The sequence below is a fragment of the Triturus cristatus genome, chromosome 7, assembly GCF_964204655.1.
Source record: "Triturus cristatus chromosome 7, aTriCri1.1, whole genome shotgun sequence".
Taxonomy (NCBI): Eukaryota; Metazoa; Chordata; class Amphibia; order Caudata; family Salamandridae; genus Triturus; species Triturus cristatus.
The window spans coordinates 331,946,083-331,968,199 of NC_140590.1; the positions used below are offsets into that span (position 1 = coordinate 331,946,083).

The 22,117-nt window shown below is 50.6% G+C and overlaps 1 protein-coding gene across 2 annotated transcripts in view; it reads left to right on the top strand.

The window, feature by feature from the left end:
- Positions 1-22,117, top strand: part of CYTH2 (cytohesin 2) — a 222,662-nt gene that overhangs the window by 173,568 nt on the left and 26,977 nt on the right. Inside the window, exons 7-11 of one of the 2 annotated variants that reach the window (XM_085616448.1) lie at positions 880-1,028; positions 14,374-14,486; positions 20,008-20,086; positions 20,197-20,268; positions 20,971-21,637. In XM_085616448.1, coding sequence (XP_085472574.1) covers positions 880-1,028; positions 14,374-14,486; positions 20,008-20,086; positions 20,197-20,268; positions 20,971-21,222 — 665 coding nt within the window. In that variant the 3' untranslated portion in view covers positions 21,223-21,637. Of the gene's footprint in view, positions 1-879; positions 1,029-14,373; positions 14,487-20,007; positions 20,087-20,196; positions 20,269-20,970; positions 21,638-22,117 lie in introns of those variants that run through there. The other variant, XM_085616447.1, reaches the window with a different exon arrangement.

Here is a 22,117-nt window from a genome sequence, read left to right on the forward strand (position 1 = left end):
CCTTAAAATTAACCTTCACTTCTCCTCCCCCTGGTGTCAAGGATCTCTCCAGTGTATACCTCATGACTCGTTGCTAATCTTGACCGTGGATGCTCAGGGGATGTAATGTTTGTATCTGTGCTTAACCGTACCGTGGCCGGCCTGACGGTTGTAGGCCCGTATTTGTTCTTTTCATATGCACAAATAAAGGTTTTTTAAAAAAAAAAAAAAAACAATGTTCTTCCTAATGTCTTGCGTCATGCAGTTTACTTACTGTATGAAGTCCCCTGCCACTGCTTCAGTGCCTCACATATGTCTCTGTTTTCTGAGGTGCCCTGTTCCCTACCGTCTGCTTTTGGGTAGATCATTATGTACTTGCAGATGTATTGTCTTCTAACCACATCTTCAAGGTGGAACATTGTCTCTTTATACAGCTCAACTCTATGCTCCTTTTGTCTGCCTCTCGTACGGACTGCTGGTCCTAAAATGCCTTTTATGCACTTGTGCTTTCCACATTGTTTCTTTTTGAAGCATTTGACTGTTTTTATCATGGTCCAACCTTATTCGATTGTGAAAGAACGTGCAGCGGCTGCCAGAGGGCATCCGTAAGCGAGAGAGCAGTATCTTGATTGGGCGCTGACTGAATCATTAGTTTAAAGAATACTGGAAGGATTCTACATTGTGTGTATATAAGAAGTATTTGTCGCCATTTCTAGAAGATAGACCTGTTGGAGATAATTTTGTTAAATAAAATGTAAACATTCTTTTATTGCCATTTCAGTGAGAAAACACTTCACATTTCCCTTGGTTACAGAATGACGGGGAGAAAAGTGGGTGGGAGAGGGTGCAGAAGTTCGTAAAACACTTTACCTCTGACAGTCTCATGGTTTTGCTTTTTAGACACCTGCTATGTTTTATCCTTTGCCGTCATCATGTTGAACACTAGTCTGCACAATCCCAATGTCCGTGACAAGCCAAGTGTGGAGAGGTTCATCTCTATGAACCGTGGCATCAATGATGGTGGCGACCTTCCAGAAGAGCTTCTAAGGGTGAGCCTGAACGTTTCCTGGGAGGAGGTGCATTTGGAATACTTTGTTAACGGTGTCCATTAAGGCTCGTGAAAATTGCAGGGAACCAGCTAGATAGAATGCATACAGAAAGTGGTGGTATCAAGAGCTCCATTTACTCTTCAGCAGCGCATCGGTGGTTGATAGCAGATGACCTCCTATGTTTTGTGTAGCGCTGTCTCCTTGCTCCACTGCATGAGGCAAAATTTCCTTATGTTCTGCTCCTGGTCCAAACCCCGCAAGGGAAATTGGCTGAGTAGGGTCTTAACTTGATTCCTCTCCAGAAGGAAACATTAGTTTTGCACCCTAGATGAGGGATGGGACCAGCACCCATCCCCTTAAAGTCTGGCTGGGCCAAGGACTGTGACCCTCTCCTCAGAAAGGACAAGAGTGTGGAGGAGGGAGATATTTAAAATTTCGTCATACTCCTGGGCTCTTTGTTCCACGAGGACTGGGGTGGGCCACTGGCTGTGGTACTACTGTTATGCATAGCCCAGACTTCAAATCCCAACTTTCATTTCAGTACAGCCAATGCATTAATGAAACTGAATCTGTGAAACACATAAGTCTGATCCCTCCAGTGAGATTCATTCTTATAATTCAAAGAACATGGTTAAGCTTCCAATATCCTGCAGACCTCGCATCCACCTCCACAAAAGACTCCTCCACCGCATTCCGAGCATTACAGGCACCAATGACACCCACAGTGCATCAAACTGTCTCTTCCCATACCTTTGCTGTCCTCAGAGCATCAATGTTTCGCTATAACATGAGCAGCTCCAGCTACTAAAGAGCTAAGTTAGGATCAGAAATTTCACTGAACCAGTCGCCCAGAGCGATTTGTTATTGTGTATATTATGAAATGGATTAATCAGAATTATAATCTACCTGTTGTTAGAACATGTAAGTATGCTACAGTTTTAGTGGGCAACAAATCCTGTTATGTCATGTCCTCTTCGCCTGTAACAAAAGGATAGTGGTCAAGGTGTGGTCGCTAGGGAGTTGATTCTGCGACATGCAAGATGCATTTTAAATTTGTGATAGTGGAAGAACACACAAAATTACAGATAGTGGAAGAATAGCCAAGATAGACTAATATAATAAGCTGTTTGTCCTACCGGCATTGTATAACTGTCCTGGAAACTGAAAACAAATTGGTGTCAGTAGTAATGGGACATGTAAAACAGTTTGGAATTCAAGAACAAACATTAGGAATTGCACACACTGACATAGCTGACTTCTGAATTGCAACCAACTGTCTTGCATCCCCAGCACCTAGTGGTTCATTCTATGCTTATAAGTCGTTCATTTTCATTGACGGCTGGCCTTCCTACAGACGTGCTCAGATTTGGTAAAGTAATTTAGACTTTATGATATATACTCTGAGGGCTGAGTAGATTATCTTACAAATAGTTTCTTCACAATTACCCCTTCATACTAAGTCACACAAAATCTCTTAACTTTACACGTATGCTTCGTTTCCAAGATTAGTAACAAGCAGAGTTACTCAAATTCGCCATCTATTAGTATAGTTTTAGCAGTTAGACACAGCAAGACCACAAACTTCCCAAATTCAGTCACATATGTAACCTTGAGAATGTGCCCTACCTGACACCAAAAGTGCCCTATGGAAGGAATGCTCAAGACATCAACTTTTTTTTAAAGAGCCTGTAAATGCTAGAATTGTCAACCATCTGGTTGATAAAAAAAATATAAATCCTCTCCAAATCATCCACCCTGTGTCAGGGGACAGTTACCACTGGATTCATTAGTGGCCCATACCACACGCAAATGCACAGGAGACTCTCCCACCAGATAAGGAGAGCGAACAGATAGATTTTGTAGGCAAATGAGTAGCATTGAAGGTGGCTAGGGATGGGAGAATCACCAATTCTTTTGGTTAGCTCTTTAGATATGACAGAGCAGACTGGGATGAGGTACATGATCTCCTTAAACTTCTCTCAGAACAATATAGACAAGGGTGTGAGGAACGTGTATCAGAGGGAAGGACAATTTCCAACACCACTAATCGTTGGGCCCTCATTGCCACTGACGATGTAGCAAGGGGTAATACAAGCATATTTATTTGACAACAAGCCTGGACATGTGTTGCTGGCCTCAAACCAGAAGTTTAACAACATTTGATTCAATGGCGAACATCTTTTTGATCTCCAAGTTGACCAAATGTTGGAGAAGCAAAACAAAAAATATAAAAACACAGCAAAATCCATTTGTGCCCTTCAAACAGCAACACCAAGGGACTCCTTTCTAAGACATCTGTTTCGAGCAGGGGCTAAAACCACTGGACACCCTCTTATCTTGCCAGAGGCAGCAACAATGCTACAATCAACAGACAGGCACCAAATGTATTTTCTATAGGGACATATAGAAACATTAGTGGCAGAGGTAAAGGAGGTACTGGGAAAGCAGTCTCTACTAACAAACCGTGACTCCACTCGCCTTCCCATGATCATTTAACACCTTTTGGACAGGCTTCAGTATTTCATAGCCCATTGGGAGTAAATCTCAACAGACAATAGTGTACTAGGGAAAAGTCAACATGGGTATTGCTTAGAACTCATTTCAGTACCCTCAGATATACACCCACGCAAACGCACACTAAGTAGTGAACACCAACACTTGCTATGAGAAAAGGTTTAGGTGCTCTTTCAAAAAGGTGTAATTCAGCCAGTATCCCAAAAGCAGCAGGGCAAGGGAGTTTACACACTAAGTCCTCATACCCAAAAAGGATGGCTCACTCAGACCCATCCTAGACCTCAGGCAATTCAACAGATTCATCCTGTCAGAACATTTTTACTTGTTAACACCACAGGATGTGATAGCTCTACTCTAACAAGGCGACCAAATGCCCTCGCTAGATCTGAAGGCAGGACAGCCATGGTAGGGCAAAGGGTGGTGGGGCGGATGGAAGGAAGACCGGAGGGGGAGCGCGTGGGCGGGTGTTGGAATATATAAAAATAAAAGAACTTGCCTGAAGTCTCCAGTCTCTTGGTGCTTCCTCTTCTCTTCCTGGTCCCGGCAGCCCCTGGGACAGACTCCGCCTAATCCCTGCGCTGCTCTCCTACTGCTCAGGCCAATCCCTGCTCTGCTACTAGAAGAGCAGCGCAGGGAGTGGCCTGAGTGGGCTGAAAAGATACTCCGCTCAGGCAAGGGAGTCTGGGGGGTGTTTCTCTAACCCGGCTGTTCAATGCAGCCGGGCTGGAGAAACCTAGTGCGCATGTGTGTTTGGTCGGCCTGAGATGGCTGGCCAAACCACATATGCGCACTTAGGGTGTAAACATAGCACCACTCCTCCTGTGCCCCACCCCTCCCTGCACCAGCTGGCTTTGAGCCGGCAAATGTAAAATAAAACTATGCTAGAACAGTTTTATTTTTCATTTGCTGGCTCTGAGCCAGGCAGTGGGGCGACACTCCTCCGCGATTGGAACTCTGCCCTATTAGAAATGTTTGTCAGCGCACAAAAACTCCCCAACATGATCCAAAAATCAGACACCCAGATTCCAAACGGCTGAATCTCTTGATGTGGCACCTGAAGTCTTAAACTTTGGCTATTTAAGCTCAAGGAGTCTAATAGATATCAGCTTGCTAGGCTGCCAGGTAGAAGAGGTTTGTCTACTATTGTATCGCAAAATACATAGATCCTCTTACCCCTGTTCAGGATAGCATTAATTAATTTACAAGAGGCATAATAAACGAATACTTGTTAGAAATTGGGCTTCGGGTTGGCAAATGTATGCACCCTGTCCAAGCAGAAGCCACAATCCTAGTCAGGGTAAGCTAGTTGCACACAAAACAATAACCTGTGCTCACTCTCCGGTAGCTTGGCACAGAGCAGTCAGTCTACCTTAAAGAGGCAATGTGTAAAGATTTTGAAAGAATAAATGCAGTGAAGCACTTGGGAGCAAGTACTTAAAGGTTCCTTTAGGTCGTGCTGGACCGGGAAAGTGTAACCCGACCTCGCAGAAGCGCAGGCCGACTACAGGATACAAGCCCCGGTGAATAAAGTACCTTTCTTGGTCGCAAGCATTGAGATGTGTTGACCTTCTCCACGCAGTGAACGTGATGCATCAGTTCTGAAGACGGGTGCTAGAGTCGAGAGGCGTCGAGCGATGCGCTAGATTCTGCCATGCAGTCGAGGGGATGCGTCAATTTCACCAAGCTATGGTGATACGATGTCTAATGCGTTGATTTCTGGAGGCAAAGTACTGGTTCCAATGTGACAGTTTCACTACCGCAACTGGGTCAATGCGCCGATTCTTTTACACGCATACAGAGATGCGTCGAAATCCATGTTTCAAGTATCTGGGCCGCTTCCATTGAGCCAGGCACAGAAGCAGATGTAGAGACTTTGTTATCTCTGAGTCTCATGCAACAGGAGGCAAGCCAACCAGCCCTTGGAGATCACTTGGAGGGAAGGCAGAGTAGAAGATCAGCAGGTAGCAAGGCAACACAAGAGAAAAGTAGGCCTTCCAAGTCTACAGTCATGAGATGAGTTATTTAGGCAGCACAGCAGTCTTCTGACAGAGCTTCAGTTTATGATCCAGAAGTGTCTGATTGTAGTGGGTCAGGCTCAGTACTTATAGTTCCTTTGATGTGGGGGTGACTTCAAAGCAGCTCTCTGTAGTGCACAGGTCCCCCTTTCAGCCCAGTCCTGTCTGCTGGGCTATCGATGTGGGGTAAATCAGCCCTTTGTGTGGGGACAGGACACTACCTATTCAAGTGAAGTGTTAGCCACTCCCTTCCATCCTGCCCAGGCAAGGCCATCAGAATGCAGATGTATGTAGATGGGTACTAAGAGACACCTATCCTTCCTGTGTTGTGGCTGTCTGGAGGAAATGCACAAAGTGTAGCTGTCACCCTCCCCAGACGTATATTGGAGACAGACTGTCAAGCACACAGAGCAGTAAGTGCAGAGAAATGTCCACTTTCTAAAAGTGGCATTTCTAAAATAGTAATGTTAAATCCATCTTCACCAGTAAGTAGGATTTATCAATGCCATTCCAAACCTATGAAACAAGAAAAAGCTGTTCCTCTCTAATCGAGAATTACAGCTTAAAGGTGTATTAAGGAATTCCCAATGCTAACCTGTAAGAGTAGTAGGCCTTTGCAAAACATGAGTACATGTTCTATCATTTACTTACATAGCACTTTATTAGGGGTGACATATGTAATAAAAGTGGAGTTTAAGGCTTGGCAAGTAGTTTTAAATGCCAAGTTGAAGTGGCAGTAAACTACACACACAAGCACTGCAGTGGCATTCCTGACGGGTTTGAAAGACTATTTCTGTGGGTGGTACAATCAGTGCTGCAGCCCACTAGAAGCATTTAACTTGCAGGCCCTGGGTGTATTGTATACCACCTTACAAGGACTTGCAAGTAAATTAAATAGGTCTGTCAGGTATACACCAATTACACATGTTATCGGACGAAGCACATGCACTTTAGCTCTGATTAGCAGTAGTAAAGCGCTCAGTCCTAAGGTCCACAAAATGATTCAGCAAAACGTGGAGCTAAAAAGCAAAAAGATTGGGGGATGACCACCCTAAGACTGACAGGTTGAACAATACTACTGTACAACTACATTTAGCAGCAATAGCAGCACTCATGCAGAACAGGCAACATTCCTCCCTTTTCCGCATTCTAGTGGTTAGAGGGTCATTTGAGCCATTACCTTCCTGTGACAGTTTCTTTCCTGGAAGGTAGCTTTTCTGGTGCTTATTTCTTTATGCTGCATTAGTGATATACAAGTGCCTTTTATACTGGTTCATAAAGACTGGGTATTCCACAGGACAAATCCCAAAATCCTCCCCAAGGTAGTTGTTGGAGGGAGGACCACCGGGGAGTCGGAGGGACTACTCCGGCACCTTCCTACCGCCAAGTTATAGCCGAGCGCCGCTGAGAAGCCTCCGAGGAGAGGTCCTTCTCCTATAATCGTACTAGTCCCAGTAACACCACCACACAGGACTCCGTATCAGTTGCTTATCTTGGTTCTTTATATAAAAGGAGTACGTTTCAATATTTACAATGGGATCGAGTGATCCGGTAAGAGTCTCAATGTTCTTGGAGGGATAGGGTAGCGGGACAGTCTTGGTACCGGTCAGGTACGGGGAGGCTCTGCGCCAGACCTTGGGTGCTGGCCTCAGAGCGGCTCGGACGTGGAGAGCCGCGACGGCGTCTGCAGGGCTCAGGTGGTAGTTCCGCTTGGATCGAGCCGCGACACAGTCAGCAGGGCTCCGGTAGCAGGTCCGCTTCGGTCGAGCCGCGACGAGGTCAGCTGGGCTCTGATGGTCTGTTGCAACAAGGTCGGGCCGCGACTGCGTCAGCAGGGCCCCAAGGGTTCGTGAAGGTCTTGTAAGCACGATGGAGCCGCGACGTCGTCAGCAGGGCTCAGCAGGTAGTTTCAGGCAGAGTCTTTCTCCGTAGGGTCAGCCGCGATCCGATCAGCAGGGCTCTTGACTCCAGGATACAACTGTCCTCTTGTTGTCGAGTCGCCCCGGATATAGGTCGTGAGCCCTTTGATGTCCGGACCCTTGCGCCCAGGAGGGCGGAGAGGCCGGGTAGGGCGCGGCCAGACGCCCAGCAGGAGAGGCGCCAGGCCCCAGAGAGCTGTGAGGCGGTCGCACCTAGGTGTGGAAGGACGGTCGGGGGTCCCATCGATACTGCCCTCCGCCGGGAGTGGAAAGGGCTCACGTGGTATCCCCCGGGCCAGGGGTGGCTGCCTCGATGTCGGGCCTCGCTGGGACCGAGGTCGGGTAGCGCAGGGTCACGGAGGTGGTCACGTGGAGTGGCGTGTAATCCAAGATGGAGGGGCCCGAGGTGCATGGGACCTCGTGCAGCTGAGCGAGGAGGAACAGGACCACGCCACGAGGCCGGCTCCAACACTCGTTTCCCCCCCCCCCCCCCAGCTGAAGGCAGGGAGAGTCACCCATCTTCTTGGGGGTTCTACTCGCCGAGGCGGAAGAATCTGGACAGGCCGTCAGCATTGGCGTGGTCGTTGCCGGGCCGGTGCTCCACGGTGAAGTCCATCCCTTGCAACGAGATGGACCATCGCAACAGTTTGGGGTTCTCGCCCCGCATTTGCATAAGCCACCGCAAGGGCCGGTGGTCAGTCTGGACCCTGAAGTGGGTGCCGAAAAGGTAGGGCCGGAGCTTCTTGAGAGCCCATACCACAGCGAAGGCCTCCCGCTCGATGGTGCTCCACCTCTGTTCTCGAGGCAGCAGTCGGCGGCTGATAAAGGCCACAGGTCGGTCGAGGCCCTCGGCGTCCATCTGGGAGAGGACCGCCCCGACCCCGTACTCGGATGCGTCGGTCTGCACCACAAATTCCTTGCTGTAGTCGGGGGCCTGTAGCACCGGGGCAGCACACATGGCCGCCTTGAGGGCTTCAAAAGCGGTCTGGCAGCGGGGCGTCCAGTGCACCACCTTGGGCTGTTTCTTGGACGTGAGCTCCGTAAGGGGCCCCACAATGCTGCCATAATCCTTAATGAATCGCCGGTAGTAGCCTGTGAGGCCTAAGAAGGCCCGGACAGCGGTCTGTGTTGCGGGGGGGCTCCCACGCCCGGATGGCATCGACCTTCAACTGGAGGGGCGCTACCTGACCACTCCCCACCTGGTGGCCCAGATAAGTCACAGATCCTTGACCGATCTGGCATTTGCTGGCCTTAATTGTGAGCCCGGCCTTTTGGAGAGCGGCCAGGACTTTGCCGAGGTGTCCCAAGTGCGCCCCCCAATGGTCGCTGAAGACCGCAATGTCGTCTAGGTAGGCCGCGCTGAAGGTCTCTAGCCCGGCCAGGACTTTGTTTACCAGTCTCTGAAAGGTTGCTGGGGCGTTCTTCATACCGAAGGGCATTACCCGAAAGTGGTAGTGCCCATCGGGGGTGGAAAAGGCGGATCGTTCCTGGGCGCCGGGAGTGAGCTTGATCTGCCAGTACCCAGCGGTGAGATCAAAGGTGCTTAGGTAGCGGGCGGCCCCTAAGCGATCGATCAGCTCGTCTGCCCGGGGCAGGGGGTGGGCGTCTGTCTTGGTGACTGCGTTCAGGCCCCGGTAGTCTACACAAAATCGGAGTTCCGGAGAAGTACCGGGGGCGGCGGCCTTCGGCACCAAGACCACCGGGCTGGCCCACGGGCTGTCGGAGGGCTCAATGACTCCGAGGGCGAGCATCTTGGTGACCTCGGTCTGTATGCAGGCCCGGACCCGGTCGGGTACCCTGTAGGCGCGATGTCGCACAGGGGGGCTGTCCCCGGTGTCCACGTCGAGTACGCACCAGGGGGTCACCCCGGGCGTGAGAGAGAAGAGGGCAGCGAAGGGTTGCAGCAGCCTCCGGCAGTCATGGCGCTGTTCTGGGGTCAGCGTGTCGGAGAGGTGGACTCCCTCTAAGGAACCGTCTTGGCTCGAGGACCCCAGGAGGTCGGGCAGGGGCTCGGAGTCGCTTTCGCCCCCATCATCAGTAGCCAGCAGCAGGCTTAGTTCAGTTCGGGCAAAGTGGGGCTTGAGCCGGTTGGCGTGTAGGACCCGGAGGGGGTTCCTCGGGGACTCCATGTCGACTAAGTAGGTGACGGGGCTCTTCCTCTCAACCACCTTGAAGGGCCCGGTCCATTTGTCCTGCAGGGCGCAGGGGTCCACGGGTGACATGACCCAGACTTGCTGGCCTGGCTCAAACTCGATGGTCGAGGCGTTTGCGTCATACCAGCGCTTCATGTCTTCTTGGCTGGCTTCGAGGTTGGCTTCTGCCAGGGCCTGGAACTTCCGAGTCTGGTTCCGCAGGGTCAGGAGGTACCGGTAGACGTCGGGGGGGGCATCTTGGACGTTCGTCTCCCAGCCCTCCTTGACCAGGCTGAGGGGCCCTCGGACGGGGTGCCCATACAACAGCTCGAAGGGGCTGAAGCCCAGGGATTTCTGCGGTACCTCTCGATAGGCGAACAGGAGACAGGGCAGCAGGACATCCCAACTCCTCCGCAGGGGCTCTTCCAGACCTTGGATCATCCCTTTTAGGGTCCTGTTGAACCGCTCGACCAGTCCGTTCCCCTGGGGGTGGTAAGGGGTAGTGAATCTGTAGGTGACCCCACATTGTTGCCAGAGGGATTTCATGTACTTTGAAATAAAGTTCGTACCCCTGTCGCTCACCACTTCTCGGGGGAACCCCACCCTGGAGAAGATGCCCATCAGGGCCCGGCCCACCACTGGAGCTGTCACGGTGCGGAGTGGGATGGCCTCCGGGTGGCGTGGTCGACCAGTACCAGGATGAAGCGGTGTCCCAGGGCGGTTCGGGGGTCGAGGGGCCCCACGATGTTGATCCCCACTCGCTCGAACGGGGTGTGGACGGCTGGAAAGGGTTGGAGGGGGGCTTTCACTCGACCCCCAGTCTTCCCGCTAGCCTGGCAGGTCTGGCAGGACCGGCAGTGGTGGTCCACGTCTCTCCGCATCCGGGGCCAATAGAAATGGGTCACTAGACGGCTGTAAGTCTTGTCCCTCCCGAGGTGTCCGGCGAGGGGCACGTCATGCGCCAGGTTCAGGAGGAACTCCCGGAACCGGAGGGGAACCACCAACACTCGGCCGGCTCCCAGCTCGGCGACTTTCTACTCGCTGTATAGTAAGTCATTGTCCCAATAGACCCAGTGGGTTCCCGTGGGGTCCCCCGAGGCCTGGGCGGCCGCTTGCTGTCGGGCCCCCTCGAGGGACGGGCAGGCCTTCTGTTCCTGCTGGAATTGTTCGCGGGTGGGGCCCCCATCGTGGCGCCACTGAGCCAGCTCGGGGATCTCGCTGAGGGAGGCGGCCTCGTCGGGAGACAGTTCGGATGGCCCGGCCTCATCGTCGGGTTCCTCCGTGCCGGAGGAGGGTGATAGTTCTGGGCCCGTAGGCTGGTCGGTGGCCGCGGCAGCGGCGGGTTGGGCGGTCATGGACCGGGTGGTGGCGCAGGCCCACTCAGGCAGCCCTAGCATCCCCAGATGCTCTCGGCGCTCCACCTGGGCCCAGGGGGAGCTCTCTAGGTCATTCCCCAGGAGGCAGTCCACGGGTGCGTCGTCGCGGACAGTCACTTTTAGGGTGCCGGACACTCCTCCCCACTCGAAGGGGATCCTGGCCATCCGGCACATACTTTCGGTGTTGTCCGCAGTCCGGACCGGGCATAGGACATGGGGCAGGATTTGTTCGGGGGTCACCAGGTGGCAGCGGACAGCAGTCACGCTAGCCCCAGTGTCTCGGAGGGCTTCGGCCCGTTGTCCGTTGATGGTGACCCACTGCTGGTACTTCTGGGTGTTGCTGGGGATGGCCGCTCGGGGCACCATTTCTCGGGAGCCCAGGCAGACGAGCGACATGACAGCCGGTTCCCACTCGGGGGACCTGTCCTCGCGGTTTTCCTCCCCTTCTCCTCCTTCCCCCAGGGCAGCGGCGGCTATTTGTCGGGGAGGGGGCCCAGCGGTCCCGTTTCGTCGGTTCACCGGGCATGCCGGGTCGCTCGCATAGTGGCCGGTCTGCTGGCATCCGAAGCAGGTTACGGTTGGTCGGGGTCCCGGTCGGCGATGGGGGTCCCCCTTCGGCCCATGGTCGGGGACGTGGGGTTGGCGGCTTGGCCTCGTGGCGGGCTTCTGGGCGGTCCAGTCGGGAAGTCTCGGCTGCGGTGGGACCCCCCTCCTCCGCCCCGCTGGAGAGGGGGTCCCATGGTACTCCGTTGGTAGTCCCCCACGGGGTTCCGGGGGACCCGGGTGTTGACCCATCGGTCTGCTTCCGCGGCGAGCTTCCGGGGCTCGGTCAACTTACTGTCCAGGAGGTGTTGCCTTAGTTCTACAAAGCAGTTGTTGGCGAGGTGCTCCCAGACAATGAGGTCGAACAGCTCATTGTACGAGGTGACCTTGCTTCCTTTTATCCACCCTTCAAAAGCCCGGCTGAAGAAGTCCACGTACTCGACCCAGGTGGTACCGGGGAGCTTCTTGCAGTCCCGGAAGCGCTGCCGGTACATCTCGGCGGATAGTCCGTAGCGGGTGAGTAGGGCTTCCTTCATGTGATCGTAGGTCATTTCTGCGTCGGGGAGTTGCAGCAGGGTATCACGGCCCTCGCTGAGGAACCTCCCCCCACAGGCCGGCACCCCATTCCTTCCGGGGTACCCGATGGGAGATCATGGCTACCTCGTAGGCTCGGAACCACTGGATGTCGTCGTTCTTGTAGTACTCTTTGACGACATCCTTGGGGATATGAACTTTTGGCTCGGTCAGGGGCAGGGCGTCCCGGGCCCCGGGGGTGCTGGTCTCCCCCGTTTTGGATTTCAGTTCGAGTTCTTTGAGGCTCCTCTCGTGCTCGAGGGTCAGCCGTCTCTCTTCGAGCTCCCGATGCCGTTTCTTCTCCTCGATTTCCTCTTGCAGCCGTAGTTGTTCCAGGGCTATTTTCTTCTCCGCTAGCTGGAGCTCGCCATCCAGCCGGAGTCGTGCGAGGTCCATTTCGTGTGCCCGGACCCTCTCCCGTTCTCGTATTTCTTCGTGGGATAGGTGGGCTTCGGGGATGCCTTGCCCCCCATCTGTCGGGGTTATGGTCGGTAGGTTTTCGTCCCGGGCCAAGGTCCCTTCGGTGCGGGGTGGAGTGGCCTCGGCTTCGGCCCAGGCTTTCAGGGCTTTCTGCATTTCTTCCTTGGTGCCCAATCCTGTGGTTGGGATCCCTTTGTCTTTGCAGAATTGTTTTAGTTCTTTGTGGGTGTATTCCTCCAGCTTTTCCAGCTGGAAGGTTGCGGCCACGGTTGCTTCTTGACCGTCCATGGTTAGGTAGTGGGTGCGTTACTTGCTTGTACGATTGCGTCTGGCTCGGATCCCGTCGCTGGCCACCAAATGTTGGAGGGAGGACCACCGGGGAGTCGGAGGGACTACTCCGGCACCTTCCTACCGCCAAGTTATAGCCGAGCGCCGCTGAGAAGCCTCCGAGGAGAGGTCCTTCTCCTATAATCGTACTAGTCCCAGTAACACCACCACACAGGACTCCATATCAGTTGCTTATCTTGGTTCTTTATATAAAAGGAGTACGTTTCAATATTTACAATGGGATCAAGTGATCCGGTAAGAGTCTCCATGTTCTTGGAGGGATAGGGTAGCGGGACAGTCTTGGTACCGGTCAGGTACGGGGAGGCTCTGCGCCAGACCTTGGGTGCTGGCCTCGGAGCGGCTCGGACGTGGAGAGCCGTGACGGCGTCTGCAGGGCTCAGGTGGTAGTTCCGCTTGGATCGAGCCGCGACAGTCAGCAGGGCTCCGGTAGCAGGTCCGCTTCGGTCGAGCCGCGACGAGGTCAGCTGGGCTCTGATGGTCTGTTGCAACAAGGTCGGGCCGCGACTGCGTCAGCAGGGCCCCAAGGGTTCGTGAAGGTCTTGTAAGCACGATGGAGCCGCGACGTCGTCAGCAGGGCTCAGCAGGTAGTTTCAGGCAGAGTCTTTCTCCGTAGGGTCAGCCGCGATCCGATCAGCAGGGCTCTTGACTCCAGGATACAACTGTCCTCTTGTTGTCGAGTCGCCCCAGATATAGGTCGTGAGCCCTTTGATGTCCGGACCCTTGCGCCCAGGAGGGCGGAGAGGCCGGGTAGGGCGCGGCCAGACGCCCAGCAGGAGAGGCGCCAGGCCCCAGAGAGCTGTGAGGCGGTCGAACCTAGGTGAGGAAGGACGGTTGGGGGTCCCATCGATACTGCCCTCCGCCGGGAGTGGAAAGGGCTCACGTGGTATCCCCCGGGCCAGGGGTGGGCGCCTCGATGTCGGGCCTCGCTGGGACCGAGGTCGGGTAGCGCAGGGTCACGGAGGTGGTCACGTGGAGTGACGTGTAATCCAAGATGGAGGGGCCCCGAGGTGCATGGGACCTCGTGCAGCTGAGCGAGGAGGAACAGGACCACGCCACGAGGCCGGCTCCAACAGTAGTTTTCCCCGTACTACCTTAATCCAACTATATGACTCCCGAGTTTTTTTTTTCCCTAAATCCAGACTCTGCAGCACAGAGAGCCCTACAACAGCATGACGTGAGACACTAATACTCCTATGGGTGGAGCATAAGCCTGCTCTATTTATTTTAAAGACTTGGTAATAACATCTTGCAGATAACACCACTATCAAACCAGATCTAAATTGAAAAAGCAGAGCAGTCGGTCTGTTCTCTTTGCTGGTGGTGTTAGAATATTGGAACAATAACTGATAGGGTAGTGATTAATAGAATGAATCACGGATTAAGCATGATAAACAGCACAATAAGAGGTGATTAGTTGTTTACTGACACAATTCTGTTTGACACATCGGAGTGTTACATTAATCTGTTCTTCTGCAATGACTCAGGTTTTTCCTCCTCTTTTCTAGAACTTGTATGATAGCATCAGGAATGAACCATTCAAGATCCCAGAAGATGATGGAAATGATTTAACCCACACGTTCTTCAACCCTGACCGAGAGGGCTGGCTCCTCAAGCTGGGTGAGGACCTCGGGCAGAATGTGGTAACCTTTGGAGGGAGGGTTAAGGATTTCTTTTGGCATCTGGGCACATGTGATACCCATCTTGATCGCATAGTTGCAGCCTGTAACTGTGGGCCTTCTGGCCCTGGCATTAATGAGATATTTAGACTATGTCCCTTCTCAGCTTTTCCCTCGGGCCTCCAGTGTTTTTTTTTTTTTGTTTGTTTTTTAGGTTCATTGAAAATAACAGTACTAAGGGAAATATCTTACATCACATGTTTGGACTGATGGGCAAAGATGGTGTTCACAGTGCCTCTATGGAATGGTGGTGACAATAGGAGCATGCAGGCCATTCAAAGTTGATATTTACCTGTTTGTAATGCCGGGGCGAGTCCACTTGTCCTAGCTCTTAATTTAAGCAGTGATGGTGACCTTTTCAAGTCTACTCCTGCAGAATGTCAGCAAAATTGGTGGGAGGGCAGTTAATGTGTGGATTGCAAGTGAGATTTGTGATCTAGACCTGTTTGAAATGGTGTGGGGCTTACAGGCGATCAATGCTAGATCTGAATGTAAAGGCCTTTGGACAGGTAAAAAGACAATTGGTTGGCAAAGCTGGGATGTGGTGGTGGGATCAGTTGGGAAGTGACCAGCTCATGCTCTGAAAATGAAACGGCTGAGTATTAAGCTCTGTATTGGTTGGTTTGGACTACTTTGACATTGTGGGCGAGTGCATATGTAACCTGCTCCTATACGTACTGGTGGAGAGAGTGCCATTGCCTGCTCCTAAATGGACTGGGATACATGGGTGTAAGACCACCGGGAGACTCGAGTTGTGTGAACCTGTGAGTCTAACACGGAGCACAGTTCCGCCGTCCAAGTCTCCGGGAGGATTCATTGGGGTCCCTTGCACTTTTCAAGCCTGGTCCTGCACACCTTAAACTGACATTTCCCAGTGCCTTAGGCAAGAGGGGCCATGCAGCACCTCAGAAGTATAGTATTCTGGTTCTTAAAGCGGCCTTTGAAAGGCGTGACGAGCGAGCCAGAGTAATAACTCTGCTTATATTTTGACGCTTTCATCAAGTGGTGTCCAGTAACGATGGAGCGTAACCCTGAACCTCCTACTGGCCCATTCTGACGGAGCCCCTCCTCGTAGCTGTAACTGGGGGTGTTATTATGCAAGAACCGCTGCACAGCGAGGAATGCGTGCTTGCCTTCGGGCTTCAAAGCCCGGCGCTGCTCCCAGCGGCCCGGCCGGAGGGGAGGATGTGTTCCTTTTCCTGTATGCAATTCTTTTGTGGCTCTTTGAACTAATCCAGATGTTTTCTTGCATGCTAGCTTCCGAGATCTGCTCGGCCTCTGTATCTGCACTGCTTGCATTTTGTGTTTCTGGAACTGTAAGAATGTTAATGGCAAAGGTAGGCTGGTGTTTAAGAGAGTTGGCGATTTGGACAGATACTGAGGCCCAGGAAATGATTCGGAGGTGGGTCGGAGTTTGCCATCCACCTGCCCCGTCTCTGGTGGCTTTAAAGAGGGGCTGGACTGTCCCGTAATCCCCCACTTGTCCTAAACGCTAGCCTTCGACTGGTTAATGCACTGTGCAGAGGACGGTCCAGTCTGCGCCATATCTTTTGAATGTACCTTGTTTTTTTCCGCCTTATGTTGATGTAACTTGTTTTTTTCCCCTTCTCTCTTTCTCTCTCCTCACTCTTTGCTTCTCACCCCTCCCCTACCGCCTGCCCCCTCCCCTCCTTTTCTCTGCTCCCCCACCTGTGTACGCTTTTGCTGCTGATGATAATACCTCTCCCACCTGCTCACAATAACTCCCCAGGAGGTAGGTAGAGCTTCGCGCTTCACTTGCCCTCAGCTGTCTGCGCCTAGAAATGGGCGTCAGTGGACTAACATGCTTCCTTTTCCAGTGGGCGATAGTCTTCCCTTTCAATGTCCTCCTTGGCGCTGGGGGTTGGGGGCATGTAGAGGGAGGCATCCATCACTTTTAGACCCTTGACTTAAAACAAAATGTATTTCTTTCATTGACATCTGAATAGTGCACTGAAGTTTGGAAGCTTTTCGTGGGCTTCCATCACATGATCTAAGCTGGATCAAAGATGGGATGGTAATGAGCCTGTCGTGGTGCTGATTGGAAGAGCTGCAGGAATGGCAGGGCGGGATGTCGGGGTGCTGATTGAAGTAATCGCGACATTATTCACCTTCTATCGTTGAGGTGCTTCAGCAGGGCAGTGGGTCCAGCAGGTGGAGAGCTGTGGCCCCATCAGGAGGAGAGGGCTGTGGATCCGGGTGGGGGGGTCCGTGAGTTCACCGGGTGAGGCTTGGAAGGGCCGTGGGTCCGTGGGAGGGGCTTTGGATCCACAGGGGGGAGGGGGAGGGGCAGGGGTGCGCGCTGTGGGTCCATCAGGAGAGGATCGTGGACCGGGCACAGTAGCAACAGGGAGTACATGCAGGTTCAAGAGTGAGCTTTCTTGGTAGATGTCCGAGTTGATCAGAGGCTACAAAGACCGCCTTGTCCGGGGCCCTGCGAGTCAGGAAGGGTGCTTTGAAGGAAGCTGTATGTGGTGTATGGAAGAAGTGGTAGCTTGGAAGCACTTTACCACTATTCATGTGTGCTGTTTGCTGTCTCTTACCAGAGTAGGGGGGGCATCAGATCAGTCACCCGCATCAGTGAAGGGTCCTGCGCCCCTGAGCGGATGCTTCTCTTCCCGGCCTCGTCAAAGGCAGCGAGTTGGAGATTGTGGGCCAGGGAGGAGGCGCGTCACAGAGCTCTGTAGCCACCTGACGGTGGCAATGGTTGTGGCTACAAACTACGGTCGAGATTTGTGGGTGGCGCAGTGTATGGGGGAAGGGTATTCTGGGTGCGCATCTTTGGGACACACACGCCCTATTACATAAAACACGCTTCAGAGAGGAATTCTAAAAGTAATAATGTTATGCAAGCAGGGAGAGAGTGTCCCTGCGGCTCACTTCACTGCACCCTCGCGTGCTGCACAGATTAGACCAGTACCTCGCTGATGTCAATTTAGGTGATATACTTCCTTCCGCTACAGCGTTAATCTGCCATTCATTATTGTCCGCGAGGGAAGGTGGTGAAATTTTTTTGGGAGGAGCATGGCACGGAAGATCCCAGAAAGCTGGCAAAGTGGCAATTCCTTATTCACCTCAGAGACCACTTTCCATTGCCGTCTCACTTGTGGCGTGGAGCGCTGGCGACTCAAAGTGCATTTTGCCTGCCATCTAGTGGTCACGCTCGGTGTAGCATCTGGTTTATAAGAATGAGAGGTTGGAGTTCCGTCTGGGCATAACGATTTATTATATTGACGGGAATCCCTTAATGCCACACATTTGTTGTCCATCGTCTGGTTCGGAGCCCGACTGCAATTGGGAAAGAAAGGGACCTGATCAGTGAGCGATGTTTAATTCAGGTTATGAACAAACCAGTTTTAGGCAAAGCGGTTAAATTTATAACCAGCAACTCGCCCATGGCGTTTAATTTACACTTGCATTTAGGGTCAGTTCCTTTTCTACCGTGCTCAGACATTTTCAGCCAGAACTAGTCGCACTTCTTTGCTTATTATTAGCCAGGAGATCACAGTAATGTCACACATCTTGCCTCGACCACATTTACTAGTGAGAGTTGGATCAGATCGTTTTTGTGCCACATCCACAAGCAAGGGAGTCGATGTGTTTTCCGCAACATACAAGCAGAGCTTGAACAGACTACGTGCCCTTATTTTTCGCCAAAGATCAATGCATTGTGGAAAAGTTATTGTGGACTTTTTTATTATTCCTATATTTATTCAACTAGAAGAGCAGTCTATGCAGCATGAGAACTTTATTAAGCCAACAAGGGCCAGACCATCATGTTTACATTTGATGAGGATGTCATAGGACCCCATGAACTGGCTAGCACATAACTACAACACCACAGTTGGACCCTTGCCCATAATCCAGGGAGGTACATTTGAATGCACGATACACTCAAATATGTAGTTTGGATACTTGGATCCCCCACAGAGATGCACTTTAATTTTCTAAGAGACAAGGAGGATGCTACAATAACTGTTAGTGCTGTAAAGTGGAAGCGTTTTGTATTATGGTGTAAGCAGAGACACCATTTACAGCGTCTATGTAGGATACGCTGTCTGTCATGTGACAGTCCTATTTATTATAATTCTGTGTACCTTTTTAAAGCAAATTACTGTATATGCAGTGCACATCATTTATGATTTGTATTATACGCCTGTCACTATTGCACGAAGGTCTATTTAATCAAACCTTTAAACTTCTGTAAAAAATAAAGTCTCAGCAGGGTGTTTTAAATGAGGGTAGCCCCATTTTAAGTGCATTAGTTATACACACTTTTTATTTTTAAGGCTCAGCCTCTTCTCAAGCACCTCTCTTCGTCTGTCACTCTCTCTCAATTTCTATTTCTCTCACTCATTACATAATTAGACCGTGAGTAGGAAGACCGAATGATTTATCTATGAACACTACCCATGTGTAGTCTTAGAAGTATTGCCTCTTGGATTCAGTGAATACAGTTTTCTTCCTCATTGGAACACAACACATTTACTTCAGACCAGAAGTTCACACCACCTGGGAAGAAACACGTACATTTGACTTTTGTTTAGTTTCCTTATTAGGCGTGGACACAGTGGCTACTCTGTCTTCCTTGCACGCATTCATTGAACACTACTCTTATCGATAGTCCTGGAGCACGGGACAGCAGTGGGTCTGTCTGCTTTACAGAATCTGCTACCACTGTAATCCCTACAAGCCTCCTAACTCCCCCAATGGAAAGGAGGGTGGCAAACGAAATTGTTGGTTCTTAATGTTACACGCAGCACTTCATTTATGACGTGATCTGAAAAAAAGATAATCTGAAAATTGTCAAGTGTGCGGCATAGTGGTTAGCAGGTCGATGGCATCCTGTTATTTTGATTATGCTTATAGTCTTCACTCCTAACCTTTCGGTTGCAGTAAACAAGATGTTCTGATCACTATATGGCGGCATAATGCATAGCATTTAAATCTACATGAGCTTCAAGCTTTGCAACAATTGTTAGAAAACATTTTCTGTACTTTAGTGGCCTTTACATAATAATCATGAGAGTCTGTCGGAAAACCCAGGCATTGGTTGCCCTTTTGCACCGATTTTCTAGCATAGAGCTTTTATAGGACGTGTACTGGTTAGCACTAGGGACATTACAAGTTGCATCGTGGCAGTGAAGCAACAAAATAGCTCTGCCGGTGACGAAAGAGGTTTGCTTGTGTACTGGGAGGTGGTCATTGGGCAGGGGTCTTTATGTTCATGCTCGAAGAACACTGGCTGTGCTGTGCAAGTGAAGCTTGCACAACCCCTATCCTGTTCATGACAAGCTCTAACCTTTTCTAGTAACTCACTTGATTTCATTAGCGCCACATTTTAAAATCTTAAAATTTACTTGTTGGCCGACATCTGTTGGGCTAGCAGAAGGTTCATCTGTCAGTCTGTCTTACTGAACTCTACCCCACCTCGGGCTCTCTTGCAGGTGGACGGGTGAAAACCTGGAAGCGACGCTGGTTCATCCTGACTGATAACTGTTTGTACTACTTTGAATACACCACGGTGAGTCCCAGTTTAAAAGTATTGCGATGAGCTATACTGGACATCGTAAACAAGTTTCACTGTGAGCTCCCTGTTCTGGTCACTTAAGTGTGTATTTAATCTCTCCACAGGACAAAGAGCCCAGAGGCATAATTCCTCTTGAAAACCTCAGTATTCGGGAGGTGGAAGATCCCAGAAAACCGGTATATTCATTGCGTTCAATTTTTTTTATTTTTTATATCATCTTGCTTCAGGCCACTCTCTTATTCTTGAACAGAGATTCCTGGTTAAGAACTTGCTTGAGCTGCCATTTAAACTACAGGGGTTACATTATTGATGATAACTTCTATTTTCAGTATGGCTGTGTTTGTTGCAGATTATATAGTTGGATAGTGCTGTTAATTGTAGAGGTTACTAGAACTCTACTCACTGGCTGTTGATGTATTGATCTCTGAAGGATAACCGGTTGCGTATGACGTGCTGCTTAAGACACCTATGGCTTTCAAGTTACAAACTCATCTCCGCAGAGCGAGCTTTAGCCTCTTGAGCTAGCTTGATGGCCTTCTGCTTGTCAGCGATTTTCTGCTTACCCTGTAGTACTGCAGTGCTTAATATGCTGCAAGTTCTGAGGTTTTGAAAACAGTCATTTTGTAGAGGTCCTACCCCGTCCCTTTTCTTTATGCATAGTAGACACTGCAGCCAAGTGCATTTTATCAGTAACTAAGTGAACCTTTATGCCTTTCATACTAACCTGGCTACACTTCCGGTCCATTTTGTCCGTTGTGATGGCATTGTGCTTTTCTGATGTTGGTTTTACAATTCCAGAAACAAAATTAAGGTTTTAGGCATGCATATATGTTCATTCACACATCCGCTTCTCTCTTTTACCCTTATTCTGCCTTTAGCTTCTGGATTACAGTCCTGGATTTCAGGAATGGAGCGCATTGAAGACTCTGATGTATGTCCCAGGCTACAATGTAGTCTGCGTAAATTTCATGTATAGCATTGCCTTTCACCAAAGTAGTTGGTATCAGACTCCTCTCTCACCAGTTGGCGCTGGCACCATGAATCCTGCTTCCGTACCGAGTCAGCCCTTCCCACCCCCAGCAGTTCTGCCTAACAATACCCTGGAATTGTTTGCAACAGAAAACGTTTGATTGTATTTGGTATGAGGATTGTCCAAGCTTAACCACGAGAGCCCCCGGCCCCTAAGCAGATTTTAACTATCATTACTGTACCAAAAACATTAGATGAATCCAAGCTGTTGTTGTGTTTTGATGCTGTTCGTCTTTACAGGTTCACCACCTGCCTCAGGAAAAGAGAATTATTACTTTTTGTAGGGACTTGTCGCATGTTCCTTTTACTCTCTGTGTAGATATTTCAAGGGCTTGGTCATTGAAATCATCTGTGTTTCTCATGCTTGTGCAATGCATTAAATAGTAACCTCAAAATTTGGTGAAAGTTTAAATAGTAGGATGTGATGACTAATGGAAGGCACCTTCTACCTAGGAATCTGCACCAGGGCTTCACTAATCCTTTTTAGACCTTAGCCTGTCTCCTAAGAGGTGTGAGGATATTTCACCCCTGCTATCATGAGTCAGACATGCTTGCCATTTGAACACCTCCCACTCCCTCGGATTGCACTTGAGGGGAACATATGCACATTGTGCCAACAGAAGTCTCAAATCTGTCCTCCCAGAGCTTAATGTATCTTTTGGAAGTGGAGTTAGGGTATAGAGTGTAGGAAGGTAACCTAAAGGTGCCTTTTTTCTGAGGTAGAATCACTGTGTAAACGCCCTCTGCTCATTCAAATGAGACTTTAACCAATTCTTTTTGACACTTTAGAAATATTCTGCCAAGGTACACCCCACCTTAAACCCTTCACTGGGAGCAGTAGCTAAAAACCGTGTGTCCCTTGCCTCTCTACTCCCTGTATATAGTCCGGTTTCCAACAGAAGTTTTTTTTATACTGAGATTTTTAGGAGAAAAAAAGGTTCATCCCTCCAAAATGTACCATATGCTAACTTGTACACCAGTAGTAACCCTTGGTCC